Raw genomic sequence first — 21,914 nt, 5'->3', positions numbered from 1 at the left:
GAGTGTCTCTGACAGCCTCCTGTGTTCAAGGTGTTGGTTTCCCAAGGTTGAATAGAACTCCGTCGTTCTTGAGAGAGACAGAAAGATACTGGAGAAATTCAGTAGCTCTTCAGCATTAAGGCTTCCCTGGGCACTCTACAACCAGCCGAGTTCAGTGCCATCTCCCCTTCCAGCTCCTTCATGGGCACACACACCTATTTAGAAATGAAAGAACAATTCTGCAGGCTTGGGGGGGGGGGCTGGTGTTAAATTATCCCTTTAACAGCTTGACATTGCTCTGCAAATGTCATCTAAACAAGGGTATGATTTGAGAGTTAAAAGAAAACCCATCCAACAAATGTTTCCCTTCGCAGACATTGTCACATCTCCGGCCCATCTCTGCGCTGTTGCTGTTCCTCATACTCTGATGGAACGCGCGTTGTGGCCCAGCAATCTGATGGAGACATCAGTTTATACACCGGGAGTCCTCAGGTGCGGGAACAGCAAAGTGTTCGGACATTTCCATCACAAAGAAACTATAAGCAAACCTCTGCCACTGGGGCAAGGAGAAAGCAGCGTGTATCTTACGATGCCTCGGCTAAGGATAAATATTTGCAGTGACCCAAGCAAACATAGCGGAGTCGTATATTCCTTATATACACCGTGCCATCAGCGACAAACTCTTTTGATTCAGAAAAGGCACCAAGGTGAGGCACCGCCACGGCGCAAGGCATCCTCATCACCCCGCTGCTTTCATGCGTCTTCCCTGACACAGGGACGTGGCGATACCTCCCTGGCGGTAACTCTTCACCAACAAATTCTTACCACAACGTAGACGTACTCCGGTTCCCTGCTCTTACAGCGTGGCTGCGTTTAAATGGGCAACACGGACTACCTTGGGGACTTAAATTTCCTTCCTTGCGCAAAAAAAGACAAACGTGGCTGGGGGGGCGGGGAGGAGATGGTCTTGGGAACAGAACAGCGAGGGAACTTTATTTCCCCCAAAACTGCCCTGCTTGCTCAGCAATAGCCAGACCCTTTGCAAAACCCCAGCATCTAAAACAAAGGAAACCGGCGGTTTCGGTGTACGCCCGGGAAAATAACCGGCAGGCTCCCCTTGCCTCGCGCTCGCACCCAAAAACGCACTTTTCCTCCCCCAAAACACCACCGTCCGGGGGGCTGCGGGGGGACACCACGGGGGGGGGGTCACCACACCATGAGGGGGGGTCACCACACCACGGGGGGGTGGTCACCACACCACGGGGGGGGGTCACCACACCACGGGTGGGACACCACGCACCCCCCCCCCCCGCCCCCGTGGCTATGGAAAATGGAGCTTTCCCCGAGCGGCGGCCGGACTACAGCTCCCAGAAGGCAGCTGCGCCCCCCCGGCCCCCCCCTCCACCTCCTCGTCCCCTCCTCCGGGCTGCCGGCCCGGGCCGGTGGCGCCGATCCCCCCGCTGCCTCCCCACGGGGCGGGGGCGCTGCCTCCCCACGGGGTGTGTGTGGGGGGGTCCGGGTCCGTCCCCCCCCCCCGCCCGCCCCCAGGACCGTCTGCCTTTGCTGCCGCTCCTCGGGCGCGTCCTGGAGCGTCCTGCGGGGTTTGCGTGGGTTCGTTCACCCGTGGGGCCGAGGCGCGGTGCCGGCCGCGCTGGGGTTTAGGTGGCGGGGTTTGAGTTTGGGGTGGGTTTTGCCGAGGGGGAGACCCGCCGAGAGAGGGCCGGCAGCTGGGACAGGAGCTCTCCGTCACCGCCGAGATTTGCTCCGTATTCACCCGCGACCCCCCCGAAACCACTCCTGCCTGCCCTCGCATCCTCCCTCCCACTCTCTCTTCTGTTCTGGGCATGTGTGCCCTAGCCTTTGTCTTCCCTTCCTGAACTTACTCCCTTTTCTATGCTATTTAGTAAAGAATCGGCAGTGAAACGCCAAGGTTTTAAAATTTTAAAGCCTGCACCGGGGCTTGGGGGGCTTGGGACTTGGTGGAGCAACCTGGGTCTTTACCCGTGTCTTTGCTCATCACGCAAGACAAGGCGGTGTGGCTTGAGCGAGGGTCGGGAAACTTGCTGTAGTGAAGTGGGGCAGGAGGTTGGCGGGACCTGAGCGTGCCCAAGTACGTAGAGGGGCTACTGACACGAACCGGCAACGGTGGGCAAGGTGATTTTAGCCTTTATTCTCCGTCAGAGCGTGGCTTGGATTTCTCGCCCCCCAGCCTCCCGCCTTCGTTGGAGTCTGTCCAGAATAACGCTGTTGAGCAGGCGCTGGGGTGTGCTGGCACTCAGCCTGCTGGGGCAGCGGCTGGAGCACGGACTCCTATCCCCAAGTACTGCTGTGTTGCCCCTGTGAAACAAGATGGAGCTGAGAGAGACTGACGTCCCTCCATTCACCGCTCTGCAAGCCCCTTTTGGGGGAGGAGGATCGGCTTTTTCTCTCCCGAAGACGTGCGGATCCAGTTTACCATCACCTGAGTCCAGTGGGCAGCTGGCCTGTGGCCCACCCTGAGGTCTTGGCATCCGTGGAGGGCACCATTAAAACCCCTGCGCAGCAGATCTTCATGTGACGTGGTTTGGTGGAGAGGGTGGGGGCAATTCCCACCCTCCCACCCGCCTTCCCCTCCGTGTTCTCCGCCTGGGTGGCCGACAGAGCTGTCCGGCTGTGGGACAAGGCTGCGAAAGGAGGCGGAGGTACCCGCGACTTTTCTTTTCTCTTGCCGGTCCCCTCTGCTTGTTTCGGTTACCTTTCTGCGTGAGCCTCTCCTGCTTTGATGGCAAAATGTCCCCATTTCCCAAACAGTGGCGTGTAGAGAGAAACATCAGGCCAAGCCAGGCGACTCAGGTGTGAAATACATTTTAATTGAGTTTAGGGATCTGTAGTTTGTCTGTTGCTCAGCTGAGCATGGGCTGTCCAGAAGGTGAAGCAGACATTATGGGCGGAGGAGAGGGTGAAGGAATGCAAGAGGGAAGGGAACAGAGAGAAAAAGGTCACGAGAAGCAAATGAGAGCATGGGTTCGTTTACGGATGTGTTTTAATATATCGCCCCACAGTACTACGTGCTGACCCGGAGACTGACGGCACACACGCGCGCACGCACACCCAGTGAGGAACAGCAGTGCACTTCGACGCTAAGCTGGTGGCAAGCACAGCCCAACACGGCACAGCACTCGGGGTGGAAGGAGGGGACGCTCGGGTCCCACCACGGACGGCTCAGCGCAAACACACGCCTGGGGCACAAGGACGCCGTAGGCCAGTACACATACACCTACACACATGCACAACGAGAGCGAGCCACTGGCGACACTCGTCCGAACACAGCTACGGGGGCGACACTCGTCCGAACACGCCAGCCGACGCGCGTACGTTCGCCGCGCATGCTTCGGCGTACGAGGGGAACGCACCAGGCAGCATGCTCCCGTAGTCTAACACGTGAACGGAGCGGCTCAGACACGGCCCTGCACAAAAAAACAAGAGACGCACAATGCCTAGATCCAGAAATGCTTATGACCCCAAAGCAAGGGACAGGGTGGAGGCCTCTCTCTCATCCTTCACCTGGGTACATCTAGCCGGGGACACCTGAACTCGAGGGGGGTTGAGGTGAGAGGGAACCGGGCGGCGGAGTGGGGAGAAAGAGCAAAAAAGGGAGCGGTGGAGGGAAGGGGGCTTCAGAGTCTGTGAGGTGGGAACGAGCAGCAGGGTGGCTGCGCCCTGGGGACAACGTTCAAAGAACACTTGGGTTGCGAAAGTTGTGTCCGGCAAAGCGTGCTTCGTCGCCAAGCTCTTCCTCAATCCTGCAGGAGAGAAAGAGAGACGGCGCGCGTCAGGCCCTTGCTGCGAGGGACCGTCGGAGGCACCTGGGAGCCGGAGACGCAGGGTATCGGCAGCAAGCTGACATGGCTCGGGGGAGCGCAGCGCCCGCGCCTGTGGGGCTGCACCCTCGCGCCCAGGAGGAGGGAAGGAGTCTGCTCCAGAGATCTCCCCGGGATCCTACTGTCACCTCTGCGCCCTTTCTTCGTGACGTTTCCCCCACAAACCCCATCTACCCTTGGGCTTTCAACTTCTCCCACCCCAATTAGTCACTCCCCCGTCCTCTCTTCTGCACTCCCGTCCCTGGAGCCCCTTACCTCATGAGCTGGTTGTATTTAGCCAGGCGTTCAGACCTGCAGGGAGCACCCGTCTTTATCTGTAAAGCATTCCCCAAAACAAACACTGTAGTTATGACTTGCACCAGTTTCCCGTGGCGGGGCAGGGGATTCTGTCTTCAGACCCCTTCGCTTTCCTCCAGGCCTGTGTGTGGCCTGGGTCTCACCTACCTGCCCGGTGCACAGTCCTACGACCAGATCAGCAATGAAGGTGTCTTCGGTCTCCCCAGATCGGTGGCTCACCATCACGCCCCAGCCGTTCTCCTGGGCCAACTTGCAGCTGCAAGGAGCGAGAAATGCAGTCAGTAGCTCCCACTCCTCTAACCACCATCTGCACAGCGAGAGATCCAGGCACCCTCTCCTCCCACCCTCAGCATCCTACCCTCTGGAAGAGACAAAAGTCTATTCATCCAATGGATAGCGTGACACCCTGCTGCGGTTCACCGCCAACCCTTTCGCAGGACAAGGGCGGCGGGCTGGACTTACGCTTGGATGGCCTCCGTGACGGATCCAATCTGGTTGACTTTGAGCAGGAGGCAGTTGCAGGCCTTCTCTTCAACAGCTCGCTCGATGCGCTTGGGGTTTGTCACCGTCAGGTCATCGCCCACTATCTGAATCCCCACATTGGCCGTGAACTTGGACCAGGCCTCCCAGTCATCTTGGTCAAAGGGATCCTCAATGGAGACCACTGAAGGGACAACAGAAGAGACATGAGTCAAAGCCACCTCCCTTCCCACCCCAAAACCACAGAGAGGATGCACCCGTTAAGTATGCAACACCAGTGCTGATTCCCTACTGCCAAGCACAGCAGCTCACCTGGATAATCACGTACAAAGCTTTGGTAGAGGTCGCCCAGCTCATCTGCAGAAATGTAGCGGCTTGGGTCATCTGGGGACTTGAAGTCCAGGTCATATTTGCCATCACGGTAGAACTCGGAGGCTGCCACATCCATACCGATGACGATCTTGTCCGTGTAGCCCGCCTTGTCGATAGCTTCCTTGAGGAGCTCCAGAGCTGGGAGGAGGAGAGTTGCAGTCAGGAGAGTCAGCCCATGCAGAGAGCTCTACCTTTTGGTGGGGAACCTACCCTGGGAGGGTCCCGAGAGCCACCGAGAGTCTGACGGGGTGATGGGAGAGGTAGAAGGGAGCCCAGAGCACAACAGAAATGTGCCAAGGAGCTGCGGAGGCCATGTCCAAAGGGATGAGGAGGAATTAAAGTACAATTCCACAGCTCAGAGACAACTTGAGGAAAGGCCTTGGAAAAGTGTGCGCACGCATGAAAGGTTTGTAGGGAGAGGCTGTGACAGATCAAGGCCACCCCAAGGAGAAGGAGCTTAGAAACTGTTCCCTAACACAGGAGGTCAATGACCCTGAGGCCTCATATTTTGAACCAATCTTTGGGGAATGCTCTGAGCCAGGTATAGGAAGCCACAGCATTGCAGGCAAGGGCACCCCATCTCTGCAGGGCTCTCACCTTCACTGTTCTCCAGGATGTTGGGGGCAAAGCCTCCCTCATCACCCACATTGGTAGCATCTTTGCCATACTTCTCCTTGATGACGCTCTTGAGGTTGTGGTAGACTTCAGCCCCGATGCGCATGGCATCGCGGAAGCTTTCCGCTCCCACAGGCAGGATCATGAACTCCTGCATGGCCAGTTTGTTGCCTGCGTGGGAACCTCCATTGATCACGTTGAAAGCCTGCAAGAGTCCGTAAGAGAATCAGAGCTGAAGGAACCGATCTTGGAGCTACCTAGGGGAGGCTCTCAGATGAGTCACCGTGCCCATCCATGGCCACGTCCCACAGGGTAACATAACACATCAGCTACAACGCATCAGACTAAAGGCACAAAAGCCCCGGGGTCTTCCTTCCAATAGTGGCTCAAAGCAAATGGTTGGAGAGGACTTTCCCACCCGATTCCCTCGCAGAGATCTCCCGACCTATATGTGTTTATCTGGGCTGTGTTTATCTGTATGTGTTTATCAGCAATGCTACATCAATCTCTCTTCCAGGACCTTTCTCCTTGACTCTGAGAAAATTTTACCATCCACAACACCCTTTGTTTCACAGGAGTTTCACAGGGCAGCTACCCCTGGTATGACGACCGATATGCCCTCGTTCTGAACTGTGCCCCAGAGGGTTCACACGATGCCCTCTGGTTCTTGTGCTGAGAGGGAGATCCTCAGTCAAGCCCTGCCACAATCTCTGCCGTATCCTCCTCAGGCCCCTCTTTTCCGTAGTGAAACCTGACAAACCTCAGGCCTTGGTTTGCTTCCTTGATGAGTGCAGTGCCCTCAGCTGATGTTTCAGTCCTGTATCCCTTCCTTCTCTACCTCCCAACACACCCTTTGAAATTTCTTTTGGAGTTTCTGCAGGTGGATATCAAGGACGGAGGAGTCTTACTGGCACAGGAAGGATGAGATCGGAGTTGCCGGCCAGGTCAGCAATGTGCCGGTACAGGGGGACATCCTTCTCCGCAGCTCCCGCCTTGCACACAGCCAGCGAAACTCCCAGGATAGCATTGGCACCAAACTTGGCTGTGGGCAAAACCAAGGAGGAGTTAGGCTTCTCAGGCAGCAACCTCCTGCCCAGCGGTGCCCTTGCCAGCCCAGCCTTGGGCTCACCACAGCTCTGACGGTGCCCCCCTGCTCCAGCCCTCTTTACTTCCCGGGCCAGAAAAGAGGAATGAATTACATTTGTTCTCCGTGCCGTCCATCTCGAGCATCAGATTGTCTATCTTCTCTTGATCCACAACAGAGAGGCCCTGCAAGAAAGAAACAGCTCCTGAGAAGGGGAGGGTGAGAAGAGCTGTTGGCTCTGGTGTGCGGGAAAGGAGGTGTTGATGGAGAAGCTGGGGGTACAGGGACCTTTTTAGCTCGTGGGGGAACATATGCACACAAAGCTCTGGAAATTAGTGCCTTGGTATATAGTCAAGTTAGGTAACCACGATGAGGTTGCTGCAGCGCAGTGTAGATGTACCCACGCTGGAGAAGGGATCAGCTGCAGCCCAGGCAAGGCCACGCGTTGCTGGGGACACAGGACTCCCTTGGGGATTTATCCAGCCTTTTGGCAGCTTCCAGGGAGCTTTGTGGTGCTGTGGCCACACAGAAGCTAGGCAGAACAACAGTGCATGCTCAACCTCAAGCAGGTGAACGTAGACTGGATGGAGCCGTCCCCGGGAGCGAGGTGGAGAGCAGGTTTAGGCCCAACACAGGCAGCCCCCCGCCAGACCAGGTGTTTTTCAGGGGTGGGAGAGCTGGGCTCCCAGCCAGACCCCACCACGGGCTGCACGGGGTGTAACGTGTGGCTTCAGCTCAGCTCTCCTCAGAGCAGGCTCCAGGTCTTCAGGTGTAAACAGGTTGCAGGTGTGCCCCCCCCCCGCGAGGCTGTGCTGGGGGGGCTGCCAGACCTCGCACGGTACGGTCATTGCTCATCACCCCCCGAATGCTGGGTGTGAGGCCGCTGACACGGGGATGAGGTTGAGTGCTTGAGGAGGAGCACGTCTGAAAGAGGGGGAGAGCTCTACAGGGAGCGTCGAGGGGGCTCGCTAGGTGGTGCAGATGCTGCGGTGGACCAGGTAGCGTTAAATCCTTTCTGGCCAGAGAAAAGATCGCTGTGGACACACACAGGCATGGGGGGGCAGGAGGGGTGTGCCCAGGTTCACAGAGAGCATCACTATGTCTGTTAACCCAGCGAGATGAAGAGAGGCAGAGACAGAGATCAGGGGACAGAGACGGACCAGAGTTAAGCGTTGGACAAGGGACAACAAAGAGAAATCCTTACAGAGCCCACGAGAGCTGGGGCGACAGTGCTGTTGATATGATCCACGGCCTGCAGGACCCCTAAAGAAGGGAAGAGACAGAGAAAGAGAGAGAGAGAGAAAGAGTGAGGCAAAGAGGAGAGTGGAAAGAGGGAGGGAGAGGACCGGCAGAGAGACTGAGAGAGGGAGACAGCAAGGGAAGATCGAGGCCTGATCTTTCACTTTACGCTCGGTCTGCGCCTCTGGGGTCTCCCTGAGGGCAGTGGGGCACATCCACGTCCCACCAGTGGATGAGCGGTGCCCTCCGGCAGAGCCCCACACACAGGCAGCCCCGGGGACGGGGCGCGGAGCAGGCGTCTCCCCACCTTTTCCAAGGAAACGCGACTTGTCGTTGTCTCGCAGCTCCAGCGCTTCGTAGATACCAGTGGACGCACCGCTGGGGACCGCTGCTCGAAACATGCCTGGGGAACAGCAAAACACGGGTGTGAGATGAGCGGAGGGTGAAAAGGAGGGAAACCTCTCGTGCATCTGTGTCCGTCCCGCTTTTGAGGGAAAGGATGTGGCAACCACTTGTGCAAATGGATGGCCGCGCTGGCTGGCTGCTCATGGCTGGGTTTGTCAGAGGCGGAGCACCGGGGTGGCAGAAATAAATATACCCAGATCGGGACACCGGCATCTCAGGCACCCAGAGGTCCACACCATTCCCAGAACTACGGATGACGGGTGGAAGTCTGGGTCCTCAGCCCTTCTCCTGATTCAGAGGCAGCCTGACCCCCAGCCTCCAGCGGCTGACTCCCGCTCAGACTGGGGATGGGTTTTTGCCTCGGTGAAGAAGGAAGAGTCTGCTCGGATGCCTTCTCTGGCCCCTCACCCAACTAGTTCTGGGCCCAGCAGAGATGCAGCTCTTCCAGTTGAGACACACATGCACGTCCGTGCCTGCACAGAGATCGTGGGGACAAACCTTCCCCCACCTCATGAGCATGGCCATGGATGTGCTTCCAAACTTGTAACGTGTCCCAGGAGTAAAAGCACAGCTGCAGGAGGGCATCGCGGGGATAGGACAAGAAGGTAAATACGTTAACTAAGTTTTCTGTCCTTGCTACTAGCAGGCGCACGGCTCAAGTCAGATACACGGCAGCGAGCTGTCTCGTCGTGATTTGCCTGGCACGTGTGCGGAGTTGCCGAGCACACGCACAAGCAGAGTTTGGGTCTCTGCCCCTTCCCCTGGCGTGCTGCCTGCCAGGGCTTCCCTGGAGGAGACCCTCCGTGCTCTCGGCAGAGCGTGCCAGGCTGCCGTGCAGTGCCAGCTCCGCCAGGGCGGGCAGGACTTCCCCTCCATCTCTCGTCCGCGTACCTTTGTGTGTGTACAGGTCCACCTCAACAGTGGGGTTCCCACGAGAGTCCAGGATCTCACGGGCGTGGATCCTCTCGACTGCCATGGTGAGTCTGTGGAGGGGAGAGGAGAGGAGAGGAGAGGAGAGGAGAGGAGAGGAGAGGAGAGGAGAGGAGAGGAGAGGAGAGGAGAGGAGAGGAAAGGAGAGGGGAGGGGAGGGGAGGAGAGAGGACCCGGACACATTCAGTTCTCAGAGGCCCCAGGAGGTGCTGCTCACCCATCTAATGTCTACACAAGACAGAAGGGAGCTCAAGGAAGAGCGACCTTAGGAGCTAAAACTACTGGCTCAAGGAAATTTAGAAACTGCTATTAAAACCCAGATTGTGGCAATCTAGCCACATTTCGTCCAGGAACTGCTTATCTATTTGAATTTATTCTGTCCCTTTGCTGCAGACAACAGCCTGCGAGCTCGCTCTCCCCCTCTCCCCGCGCCACGGCCGAGCGCTGCCCCTTCTCATGGCTCCCGATACCGAGTCTGGATGGCGGAGACGGGAATGGTGCCACAGCATCCACGGGCGGCGGAGAGGGAGGGATGGGCTGGTGCAGCCGGGAGGTGCCCCCGGCCCCGGCGCCAAGGACGGGGCACCAGCTCCCAGCGTCTCCCTTCCCCTTGCCGGGGGAGAGGACGGTCCCTGCCAGGACCAGGCAGCGAGCGGCCGCTGTGTCCACACGCAGCGGGCAGGGAGCCAGCCGAGCGGCGGCTGCCTGGGGCAGAGCCGGGAAGGGCAGGGGGCACGACGGGGACCCTCAGCCCACGGCGAGGGGAGATGCCTCAGCCCGGCTCCCGCAGACCCTCAGCCCGGTTCAGCCTTCCCGTCGCCCCCCCGCTCCATGAGGCGCCGGGTCAGGCTTGTGCCGAGAGGACGGGAGCGCGGAGGAGGCCAGCAGCCCGAGGAGCCATCTTGCTGAAGGCTGCGGTGCCTCAGACGTGGGAGAAAGGGCTCTGAAGGGAAGGGGGGAACCTAGCCCTGCCTGAACACAGGGGCTGGGCACAGCTCCCGATCCTTCGCTTCGCTCCGGAGCCGGGGGAGTGGATGAGAGCGGGAGGTGTCTCTGTCGGATGAGGAGGGTGAGGAAACCCGGCATTTTGGGGCGCCTGGTTAAACCTGAGGTGGAAAACAGGCTCGTGGGTGAGGACGGCCATTTGAAAGAGCTTCTCTTGCTGAATTTTGCTCCCTAGGGGGTCCAAAATAACTCACCCCCGCCCCATCCCACCTTCCTAATCCCCCAGCCATGGGGCCACGCGATGCCGGGGAGCTGCATCCCCCCCTGAGAGGCGGCAGCAGCAGCGAGGTGCGTGTCCCCCCACGCCCCCAGCCCCGCCAGGTTTTCCTCCCCCGGCTCCCACGGATGATTCACTCAGCCCTGAGCAGGGTCGGACCCACGCAAAGCTCAGTGCCGAGGCCGGACGCCGGGGCAGCGAGGGGGCCCCAGCCAGAACCACGCCGTGGTGCGTGCGAGCATCTGGCAGGGGCACGGCCAGCGCAGGGGCTCAGCACGGCGTGGGGGGTGTGCGGTGGGGGGGGTGAGGCAAGGAGCAGCTCACAGCACTGAGGGGAGCTAAGAAGCAGTCTGGGGGAAGCCGGAGTCGGCTCCCTACCCCCTTGCCTGGGGTGGGTGGAAAACACACAAGCGTGAGGAAATTGCGCGGCTCTGAAGTTTCAGCGAGAGCTTCCCGTACTGGGGAGATTCATTCAGCGACACCAGGGCTCTCTGGAGCCTGCGCAGGGCCCTCCACCATGTCCATCTGGGCTGGGATCCCCCATCAGCCGCCTTGGCAGCGCTCCTCACGCCATCTGGCACGCGCCGCGGGAACTTCCTCCGGAGCCGTGCCCTCGCAGCTGCGAGCTTCCTTTGCAGCAGTGCCCTGGCCATGCCCCAGCAGCCTCCGGGGGGGGGGAAGAGAGGAACGGGACCCCCATTAAAGTCAAGTTGGCTCCCTAGGGAGCCCACACGGGGCAGCGACCGCAAGAGCCGTGCCAGATGCAGTGCCTCTCTGCTTACGTGGTCGTGTCGCCCGTGGTCCCATCCCTCTGCCCACATCCACCTGCCCCTGGTGGGGCCAGCTCCGAGGAAGCCAAATGACAAGCCCAAATCCAGCCTCGCCTGCCCCACCCCATCGCTCGCTCGGTCTCTTCTCCCCTCGAGTCCTTTAAACCCCTTTCTCCACTCGCGTTGCTGGCCCCGCGTCCCCCTGCGTTTGCCCTCCTTTGAGCAGCGCAAAGAGCCACCCTGAAATCCCTGGCATCAGCTGCACTGTCCTGAAAGGAGGTCAGAGGCGGATAAGCCGGGATAAGGGATTGGGACGGAGCCATAGCCGGGAGCCCGTTGACCACAGCGAGGAGGAGAGAGGAGCCAGGCTGGAGGCTGGGCAGCCTGCCTTGAAGAGGGGCTGGTCAGGGCACCCCAGGAGACTGGCACCGCTGCAGTGCCGTCCTGTGGGCACCGCTTCGTGGCACTGCCCGCCGCCAGGGCACCGTCTCGCTGGAGTTTGCGCTGCAGCAATTCCCCCTCCCCGCCGGCCAGGCCAGCGTGGCGAAGACCTTTTCCCCCCGAGGCACGGCCACCCGTCCCCGTGTGCTGCTGCGATTCCCCCGAGCTGGGCACTGCTCCCAGGAAGCCCGCACTGCTGCAGTGTCGTGGCTGATGCAGCTATTGCTTGCTCGACTGTCACCTCCTCTTCCCTGCTGCCCCCCCCTCCCCTGGGGGGTGTGGGGCTGTGCAGATAAGAAAACATCCCCTCTCCTCCCTCCCTCTCCCTGGGACCCGGCTGAGCGTCTGTGTTTATGTCAACACCTCGGGAGACTTGGGGGGGGGGGCTGGTCTGCTCTGAGGCTGGGTCCTCTCCCCAGCAGCGCCCAAACTGAGCTTTGCCTCCTCCCCACCGCCACCCTCCTCCCCCAGGTAAAGCTCCATCCCGCAGCACCTCCCGGCAATGCCCTTGGGAGCACCACCTATCCTTCCTGGTTGCCCCCCCCCCCCCCCGCAATTCCCTAGGTTCACATCTGCAATGATGCTTGCCGGGGGTAGGGAAGAAGGGAGTACCTGAAATTAAAATATGAAAGAAAAGTGAGAAGGGGGGGGGGGGGTGTGAGGAGAAAGAGGTGGGAGGAGCAGGGGGAGGAAGTGAGGGGAGTTTAGTTCTTAATGCCGCTCACCGCCGTCCTTCTCCGCAGGGACCCCAAAGTGCGTGTGGGGTTTGGAGGGCACGGGGTGGGGGAGCAGAAATACGCGGTGAGGGGGGTGCTGGCCGTGGGGAGCCACTTACCTTCCTAGGGCGGGGGTGAACGAGAGACTGAGAAAGTGCTGGTAGAAAGGAGAGAGGACGAAGCTGAGGAGGGATGCAGGACCTCAAGGGGAGATGATGTGTCCTCTAAGCCAACGGCGGCGGCAGCAGCAGGGATGGAGACGCCCCCGATAGGGCCGGGACAGCAGCATGTGACCCAGAGCTGCGATGAGTCAGGATTTAGCAAAGCTTTGCAAACAGCACGTAGAGGATGGAGAGAGAAAGGGAGAGAGACGGAGAGGGGATAGACACAGGCAGACGAGGGCGAGAGCGCCAGGGAATAGGAGTGGGTGTGCAGGATAAACAATTCCAGTCACTCCAGGCTCATTAATTATTTTCATTCAAATCAGAAAATCTTGTAGGGGTTTGGGGAGCCGTAAATCGAACCACAGAACCTGTAACTCTTCCCTTTCCCCTTTTCCCCCTCGGGCCTACTGAGAATAGAGCATATGAGTGCAGTGACTGCAAAAACACTGCAGCACATCAGGGCAGCTTCCAGGACCAGGGCGCGTAGCCCTTCTCTTTTCTCCAGGGGCAAAATGAGGTGAAGGTAGCTCTGGTACCCACAGCTCTCCTTCCCAGCTGCACATGCCGGGGAAGGCATCTCTGAATCTTGACTGGCGCTGGGAACCGGTGTTAAAAACAGGAGTCACTCAGTCACATCACCCTGGAGAGATCCTTCCATTTCCTGAAGAAGGAAAGAGGGAGAAGTTAAATGACTCCATGCCCGACTTCTTTTCCCCTTTCACCGCTCAGTTGTGCTAGTGGGGTCGGGAATGGCAGTAGGGTTGTGATGCCGGCCATCACACCCAGGTTGCGAAGCTCGGCCTCTGTTGCAGGCTCCCCTGCCCTTGGGACCGACCTCCCTCAGCCTTCTCCTCACGTAATCTAGAGGAGAGGCTTGATCAGCATGTTTGATCCTCTTTCCCTTCACTTCCTTCTCCTTCCCCCACCATGCTGTTCTCACCTTTTCTTCTTCCTGCCTTTTCTGACGGATTTTATTTGCCTCCACCCGCTCATCTTGCTCAAATAATTCCTTGTCGAGGCGTTGCAAGTGTGGCAGCAGGACCAGGACCTCCAGCCGGTAATTGGGTTCATCAGAGCACGGATTGTCCAACAACACCAGTGCCTGCAGCATGGGGAGGACCTGCAGTTTCGCCACCTCCTGAAGGTTACTGATCTCATTGTTCCTGAAGAAGAAGCACAGAGAGCAGGAGAGAGACACGTCTAAGTAGTGAGATCCCTTCGGAACAGTAAGCTGACAAGACAGACAAAGCTAAACTTAGCAGCATGATAGACCTTAGACCACAGACCTGTGATCTAAGATCCAGATCTGTCTGCAGCTCCCCAGACTGAGGGACAAAAAGGACATCTCCTCTGTATGGATTTCTCTGTGCTCAAACAGTTCATTGAATTGTGTGATATCGCCATTGCCCTGTATGGCAAATGCCGAGAAGTAAAGGGCACTTGCTGTCATGTCCAAGACACAGAGAACAACACACTTAGAGGCATCCAAAGGAGTTATGGCAGGGAATAAAAAGTATGAGGTGGGGTGTGAGAGTGACTGGAGAGGCAGATCTTTTCTGAGAAGCCCCGGAAAGGCCCTGGCTGTTACACTCCTAGGCAGCTGAGTGCTGAACACCAGTTTAGGACGGTAAAAATCAACCCGTCCCCGTCAGGTCTTCAACTTCCAAAGAAACCAGAAAATCCTAAAGATCTAAATGGGAGTACAGCCTGATGAAGGGGCCTCTGGTCCCAACACAGAGCAGGGAGGACCCACCGTAGGTTGAGGTACTGCAGGCACTTCATGCTACTACAGAATCCATCCAGGGTCTCAAGCTGGTTGTCACGCAGGTGCAGAGCTGCCAGCTGCCCTAGTCCCTCAAGGCCTTCAAGGCTCCGAATGGCGTTCTGGGCCTGAGCACCAGGGGGGCAGGAAAAAAGAAGGAAAAAGGGGACACAGAGGAGAGGAAACAGCAGTTATTTCTGGCCTTTAAAGCTCTTTCTAACCTTCAGACTCCCTACCACTCACAACATAGCCTTCTCTGAAGCTAGATCAAGATGCTCATGGTCTTGGCTAAATAGGTTCTAAGCGTTCAGATTCAAGGACCAAAAGAAGCATGGACCTGAGCCTGAAACAGGCATATTTAAAAAAAAACACACCAGCCCCTCTCAGTCACGTAGTCCATGTAGTGCAGGGATCTTCTAGTGTCAGCTGCTTCTCTTGTGGGGGAAATCTGCTACCAAGAAGTCTCTCTTTTACTCCTCTAAGAGCAGAAGCAGGCTGTGTGTTCCTGAGAGAGGTTGCAGGGGGATGGGGGTTGCCGGTTGGTTTAATTTTAAGCTTTTCCAGATATAATTGTTGTTATCCACCTGCAGGTGTACCTTCTTGCAACAAATCTGACAACAATCGTATGGCAGGAAGAACGTGTCCTATCGGTTCAAAATTCCCCACCATTGAATTTCATTCATTTCACTGTGATGTGAGTTATGAGATTGGGAAATACCAAGTGCTGAATTTCAGCAGTAGTTTCGCAGCAGGATTTGGGCTGGAAAAGACCATTAGAGGTCTGCAACCCAAGCCTGGGCTCATCGCAGTGCTAGCCCCAATGCTAGGTCCGGCTGCTCACCGCCTTGTGCAGCCAGGTTTGGAACATCCCTGGTAACTACAACCTCCCCGCCACATTCTGCAGCCTGGAGTTGAGCAGGGCTTTGCTTGCGGTTGTGGCTCAGGGCTGCAGTCTCTAAGGATGCAGATACCTGAACGGGAAACAGGGAGAGAAGTGTCGATGTGCTCTCTATTCCTTGTTGGTACCCAGGCAGTGATGTGGCCAATGCCTGAGACTAATAAAAGGGTCACAGGCTGAACTGGTGGGATAGGAGAACAGTTTAGGACTGGGTCACTCAGGAAAAGGACATTTTGTAGAAAAGGAGGACTCTAATGGAAACTGGACAAGGAAAAGCCTGGACCAGCTGGGCCAAGTAAAGAGGGTAACACAAGGACAAAAAGAGGAAAGTCGGAGATGTAGTGAAGGTCGTGTGAACAGATTTAACAACCAGGAAGGACTAGGAAATTGTACCTCAGAGGAAATCAGGAGCTGGTGTGAGAAATAGGGTGGGGAGCTTACAGACCGCTGCTCTGTAAAATGAATAGTAACCTCCCATCACTCTCACTTTTTTCATTACTTCAGCATGAATAGTTTTAAAGGCTCTGGCCCTGCAAGCACTAACAGGGCAACGCAGAATGGATTCTTTTCAGGCTTGGTTTCCCCCCCCCGCCAAATCAAATAACATTCTGTATGCCACCTTTAATGAAATGATCACATCGTCACCTTATCTTAGATACCAGTTCTTCACATAGAAGTAATGCCACCATTTCTTATGGAAAGCTACTATAATATGTTCCCCATGGTTCCCTCTCCCCTTCCTGCACGCCTGGCCTTGCTCTAGCTAGCCTTTGTCACCACTGCTGCATGATGACCAGGAACTAACACAGCCCTACTGACAGTAGCGATCCTCAAACCGATAGAAGTGCCACATGGTACGCAGCCAGCTCGTAGTCTTCCTGCTAGTAGGTGTAACTTTTTTAATGCTAAATTTCATCTGCAACTATGTCATACAAATTTGGTTCAGTTCCTTTAAATTTAACCCTTTGTCTTGAACCCCGTCCTTGAGGCATCAGCTACATCTCACTCATCAAGTAATACTAACATCTTTATAGAGAAAGCAAAGCACTACAGGGAGAGGTCCCCCTCCAAAATGATTTAGTGAGCAGGTGGACATGAGAGACAAGTTCAAGCCCCAAAGATTCCTGAGAAATGAGTCAGTTGTTCTAGTTTTAATAATCACATCTTGCAATTTGCCTGCTTCATATGTGCAGCTCAGAAATTCCTCAGTCATGCCAGGAACCTACTCTAAATATAGGTGCTCTGTTTGCTTCCCTCCAATCATTCACTAACGTGACTGGTTTTACTTTGAAATTCTGTATTGTATCTAGTGACTTATCCACTTCATCCCTTCTTCCAGCACCTCTAGTCCTAAATTCTGTTTTCTACCAGAAAATTGCAGGCAATCTCAGCAAGCAAACTCCTCTGTGTTTTCTGCCAGGGAGTCTCGATGAAAAGAAACCATATAGCTTTTCAAAGCCTTTATCATCTTTAATTGCTTTTTAAGAGGCAGTGACTCAGGACACCTATGCAGTCTTCGCAAGCTGTAGCACTGTGTGATGCATAGGACTAAGCCATACATACTTTCTTCGCTTGCCTCTCTAGGAGTAAATGTTTCCTGAAGCAATTGTTGATGGTATTAGGAAATTGCTTCTCCTATCTTAGTTTCACTGCGATATTCAATCAGTTTCTTTTTTGGCAGCTGAAGGTGTGAATCATATAATTGTGCTGGTTTTAAACCAGTATTTGATTAGGCTTATCAGGGAAGAGAAAGAGGCATCACCTCCCCCTGTCACCCAGAGCAAACCAGTTGCTTTCCCCACTGACCTCTGGGAGTCCAGTGACACACCAAATACAGGCTGGCCTAACACTGCCAGAAGAGAATACCACTGTCCTGTAGGATGCCAGGAGGGTAGAACCAGACGCACTGAACATTGCCAACTCCTCTGCTCTCTGCAGAGGAATTACTGGTCAGCGGCTACTTTGCACTATCGGGGCAGACAGCATAGAAGGAGCTACCCCAAAGAAGTGATTTTGTCTCTTTAGCGCTCTGAAATCTGTTCCTCTCTCGGCCTGAGACAATTGTACTGAACGGGCTAGCATGAAAACTATGCTGCTTTGAAGGGGACAGCATCTCCCTTCCTCCCACTGACTGGGGGTGGCAGGCTCTGCAGCAGCTCTGTCCCACTCCCCTAGCTGGCTGATCCCTTACCAGATAGAGGTTCTTGAGCTTGGGAAGATTGAGCCCTGCTGTGCTCTCTAGCATGTTTCCTCGCAGCTCCAGGATCTGCAGGCTGAACAATTGGCCATGACTCAGGCCCAGCGCTGTCTGGATTTTATTTCCTGAGTGCCAGAGGAGGAAGAAACGAGAGAGTTAATCTCACCCAAAGAGAGTGTCCTATGGGCACAAGAATGAAGAGAGGTGGTCTACATCACCTTTCAGGCTGAGGTTGGCTAAGCGGGGGTGAGTAATGCCCTCCATATCCTTGATGTGGTTGTGAGCAAAGCTGATGATCTGGAGGTAGGGCAGCTCCTGCATGCAGGCACTGGTAAGCAGGTTCCCATCCACCTTCAGCCAAAGCAGGTGGGTTAGGCCACTCAGTGGAGACAAATCTTGCAGCTTGTTCTCTGACAAATCCACGTACCGCAGGTGAATGAAGCATTCGAGGAGGCTGATGTCTGTCAAGCCCCTGTGGGAGAGAGGATGTGAATAAAACATCTCACATATTTCCCCCTGCTACCAGCTTTCAGTTTGCTCCTTGCCACTACTAGAGGGAGGGCATCCTCCTCTGCCACTTCCCTGCTGTCCTAGGAAGCCTTGCTGGAGAGAAGGAAGAAAAAGGCAGGTGTTAAAGAGAGGCAAAACGGTCTGTAAGCAAGGCTGAATGGTAAGATTGGAACTGCTTTCCTGGCACAGGGAGTACTGATTCCCATTGAACCGTATCTGTCAGGAGAGGGCAGAACCACAGCAGAAAAGAGGATAAGTTTGAGGGGGTGGGTCTGTTAGACAGTAGTGGCAACACCAAGGACTGTGTGGAAGGACTTTCCTAGTGGGAAAAAGCTGGCTGAGATACCCGTGAGGCTGATGAAAGACGCAGTCTTCCTGAGGCCTGTCAGTTAGGTCTAGGGTTATGTGAGTGTACTGATGGGGCTGAGGCTCCAAAGCTGTCCTCAGGCCACTGCGGCACTGTACTTCCAAGTGCATGCCTTAAAGGTTGGCAGTTAACAGGAGAGATGCTTAATGGATATTTCTCAGAGTGACTGTGGGGAGGTCACCCTGTTCAGGTCCCCCTAGGAGACCACAGTCCAGAGCGATGGGCAGGCTCCTCTCAGTCTAGGGGGACACTGACGTTCCCACCGGTGTGTCTGGCTACAGTGGAGGCAGTCCCCAGCTCAGGGCTGAGGATGGGCAAGCTATGCGGAGGCACAGACTGGAAGCCAGGGAGCCAGAGAACGTGGCTCTCTGGAAACGCTCCGGCCCCACACAGCCGGTCACCAGTGGCCTTACCACCCAGCTGCTCCCTGGCTACATAGAAGCCCCTGGGGAGGAGGAGGAGGAGGCCTTCTCCTGGGGCGGGTGTCGCACACTCACTTGTATTTGGCTTCCAATTTCACATAGGCGTGGGCCAGGCCATTGCCGGTCTTACAGAGGAGAGAGAGGCCTTCCTTCAGGACCTCCTCTGTCAGGGGACACGGGGCCAGCACCTGGGAGAGAAGGAGAGAGCACAACGCCAGCGCTGGCCTAACCACAGCCGGAGGGTGCGGAGGCCGCCTCCCTCACCTGTTCTTCCTCCTCCTCCTCCTCTCCCTCCTCCGGAAGGCTGTCCTCGTCCCCCTCCGGCTCCTCGCCCTCCATCCCCACAGGCCCCGCCGAGGGAGCTCCCTCAGGCCCGGCGGCCGCGGCGCCCCGCTGCCATGGAAACCGAGGGGAGGGGGGAGGAGGAGGAGGCGGGGCCCGGCGCCGCTGCCATAGCAACCGCGCTGAGCGACAGCTCCGGGGCGGGGCGGGGCGCTGTTGCTTCCCGCGCTGGGCAGCCGGGGGCGCTGCTTCAGCCTCAGGCGCGCAGGCCTCGGCCTCTGGGCTTCCTGTGAGAGAGCCCTTCCTCACCACGGCTGCCCTTGCCCCCCACTCTGGGCCTCGCTGCGCCCTCATAAGGGCCAAATATGAGAGCCAAAGTCTCGTCAGAGCTGAGTAAACCACCCCCCCCCAAAAAAAAAAACCCGAAAAACCCAACCCCGATGACTTATTTCACAGGCAGCGTTCCGGTTTGCACGTCCTGCCGCCAGCGCTCGGCTTCCCACAGCAACGCGGGCGCCGCGGGTTTGCCGCTCATCGGCCCGTCCAAGCTGCCCGCGGTTTCTTTTTTGCATCCTCCCGCCGGTCGCACTCCTCCCAGCTGAACGCTGGTGTTCGCTCGCTGCTCCGACTGCAACGGCTTGTCACTTTCGGTATTAAATTCCACGTGGAAAGCTCGGAGCGTGTCTCGCCTTCACCAGAAGCGCTTTGTGAGCCCACTCTGCCTTCCCAAGCGCTCCCGGCCCTTCCTAGCTGGGTGACATCAGCAGTTGCTAGGAGCGTATCCAGAAAAATGAAGGATCATTTCAGTGGGAAGGGACCACTGGAGGTCGTCCTGTCCACCCCAAAGCTCAAAAACGGGGCCGGCTTTGAAGTCAGGCTGGGCTGCACAGGGTGCTGGTCACTCAGGTGGTGAACATCTCTGAGGATATTCCCTCTGGTAAACGCTTAATTAACACATTGAGCAGAATTAGGCTCTGCGTGAAACCTCCCACAACACGATTTCCCGGGTGCCCAGAAGCAGTTTTTGGGGGTACGGCGTCCATCTCTGCTGCGCGTGATGCCACTTCAGCCCCCTCCTCCAGGCAGACGCCATCGGTGCCTGCCCGGCTTTGGGACCCGTGGGCCGGTGGGCGGCTGTGCCCCCGTCGGCTGCCGAGCAGAGCCGCGCGTTCACCGGCCGGGAACGCTGCTGGGAGCTGATGGCTGCCAGTGTTTTGTGGTTAGTGCCGAAGTCCAAGGCCCTACTCCCTTTCCTGCCGGTGCACTTTGCTCCTTCGCAGCCCTGGGGAATGTCAAGTGTTAGATAAGCTGGTCCAAGCTGAGCCATGATGTGGTTTTCCACTACAGCCCCTGCAAAAAAAACCCAGCCCCTCTACACATAAAGCACTCTACCTCCTCTTGCTTTTGCTTTCCAAGGCTTTAAGAAGCCCTTCAGCAAATCGGTGCTGGAGGAAAAGCAATGACATGCTTTTCTTCCCATCCCTTGTCCCTTTATGCTGAAGAACGGACTGGTAGAAGTCGCGTGTGCCTGTAGGCACATGTTTTATATGGTCTTACAACAGGAACATACGGCTCAATTGCCTTGTTTCTAGATGACCAAGGAACTTAGAAGAAACATTATATGGGGAAACCTGAATCTTTAAAAGAAAGAAATTTTATTTAGGTTATATACTAAAAAAAAAAAAATCCCAAACCTAACTATACTGATCATTGAGGAGGTGATGTTCTAAAAGCTCATCCACGCGCCCACAGAGGGGCACAGGGAGACGGCAGCAGGGGGACACCCCAAACTGGCTGCTCCCAGGCCCACCCCAGGAGCCGTCGGCCCACCAATGGCCCGTCTCCAGGGGCACGGGGGCACGATGGCTGGCGGGAACCCGAAATTAGAAAGGGACACCCTGTCCGGGCTGTCCCAGCCCCAGAGCACCTTTGGGGCTGGGGGGGTCACTGCGTTCAGGCGACACACGATGGGACGCGGGGGAAGAGCATTTGGGCGTTGCACAGGACTCTTTAGGGGAAGAACCAAGGGCAGGGTTGAGGTGATCTGTGGGGGATCAAGTGTGGGAGAACGGAGGGATACGGGAATAAAAAGGGCCACTTGCGTGTCAATGGTTTGTGATGGTTTGGCCGTGCCCTGCGCCTGACCAGCGCAGCCCGTCCCGTCTTCTCGTTAAACTCCTTTCGCACTTTGCCCCGGGCGAGGGACTCTCGTTACCCCGTGCAGGGGGTCTGGGGGGGTCTGGGTGCCAGCGGCTGGGACCGGTGCCCACGGGGCAGCCCCTGGCGTGGGCGCAGGCGTGCGGGTGAGTGTGCGAGCAGCAGCGAGGGTGCAGCTGGGCCAGAGGAGATGGCTGCCGGGGGGACCGGGGGGGTCCCAGCAGCTGCCGAAGAGGCTGGGGGACCTGGGAGTCCCTGGGGGTGAGACCACCACGGGGGAGCTGGCTACTGGGGACCAGGGGGACTGAAAGACTGGGATTGAGGGGCAGCTGCTGGGCACTGCCCGAGCCCAGCTGCTGGAGGGACCCACGCTGTACATATGTGTGTGTACATATTTATAAAAATAGGCATATATATATATGCATGCTCACTAGCCAGAGGAGGGGGTAGGATGAGGCCACTGGTGCTGTGTTCGTGCGAGTGCTCTGTGTGGCTGGCCATGTCATCTGTGTGGCCGTCCGTGTATATATGTGGTGTATATGCATATTTGTGTGGGGGTGCCTACTGGGAATACAAGCTCAGCCTAGCTACGGGTTGGGGCTGAGGACACGGAGCCGCAGCAGCCTCTCTCGGGCTGTCGCATCTGGCACAATGCATTTTTCCCAACAGCAACCTGTTTAAGATCTAACCGCTACAATTCGCAGTGAGGATCTGGCAGTAGTTCCACTCCACAGAGCTGTGGTGC

The 21,914-nt window shown here is 56.8% G+C and overlaps 2 protein-coding genes across 4 annotated transcripts; both read right to left on the bottom strand.

The window, feature by feature from the left end:
* Positions 1 to 2,812: 2,812 nt before the first annotated feature.
* Positions 2,813 to 12,703, bottom strand: ENO2 (enolase 2). 3 transcript variants are annotated; one of them, XM_075034582.1, is made up of 12 exons: positions 12,530 to 12,703; positions 9,223 to 9,314; positions 8,234 to 8,329; positions 7,892 to 7,950; positions 6,803 to 6,872; positions 6,512 to 6,645; positions 5,586 to 5,808; positions 4,929 to 5,126; positions 4,599 to 4,800; positions 4,284 to 4,392; positions 4,095 to 4,153; positions 2,813 to 3,761 (listed from the first exon to the last, which is right to left on the bottom strand). In XM_075034582.1, exons 2-12 carry the CDS (start codon positions 9,305 to 9,307, stop codon positions 3,692 to 3,694), a joined length of 1,305 nt encoding a protein of 434 aa, XP_074890683.1. In that variant the 5' UTR covers positions 9,308 to 9,314; positions 12,530 to 12,703; the 3' UTR covers positions 2,813 to 3,691. The 3 variants fall into 3 exon arrangements, 2 of the variants coding, with proteins under 2 accessions (XP_074890683.1, XP_074890682.1); XR_012651413.1 differs by lacking the exons at positions 7,892 to 7,950; positions 12,530 to 12,703 and having other exon boundaries at positions 2,813 to 3,425; positions 3,523 to 3,761; positions 9,223 to 9,600; XM_075034581.1 differs by lacking the exons at positions 7,892 to 7,950; positions 12,530 to 12,703 and having other exon boundaries at positions 9,223 to 9,600.
* Positions 12,704 to 12,870: 167 nt separating this feature from the next.
* Positions 12,871 to 20,138, bottom strand: LRRC23 (leucine rich repeat containing 23). Its single transcript, XM_075034789.1, has 7 exons — positions 18,995 to 20,138; positions 18,806 to 18,918; positions 17,650 to 17,903; positions 17,426 to 17,556; positions 14,328 to 14,464; positions 13,515 to 13,737; positions 12,871 to 13,235 (listed from the first exon to the last, which is right to left on the bottom strand). The coding sequence occupies exons 1-7, from the start codon at positions 19,364 to 19,366 to the stop codon at positions 13,197 to 13,199; spliced, it is 1,269 nt and encodes a 422-aa protein (XP_074890890.1). The 5' UTR covers positions 19,367 to 20,138; the 3' UTR covers positions 12,871 to 13,196.
* Positions 20,139 to 21,914: the final 1,776 nt, after the last annotated feature.

Source organism: Buteo buteo, chromosome 8, assembly GCF_964188355.1.
Source record: "Buteo buteo chromosome 8, bButBut1.hap1.1, whole genome shotgun sequence".
In the NCBI taxonomy this organism is placed as follows: Eukaryota; Metazoa; Chordata; class Aves; order Accipitriformes; family Accipitridae; genus Buteo; species Buteo buteo.
This window is presented reverse-complemented; position numbering and strand designations above follow the sequence as displayed.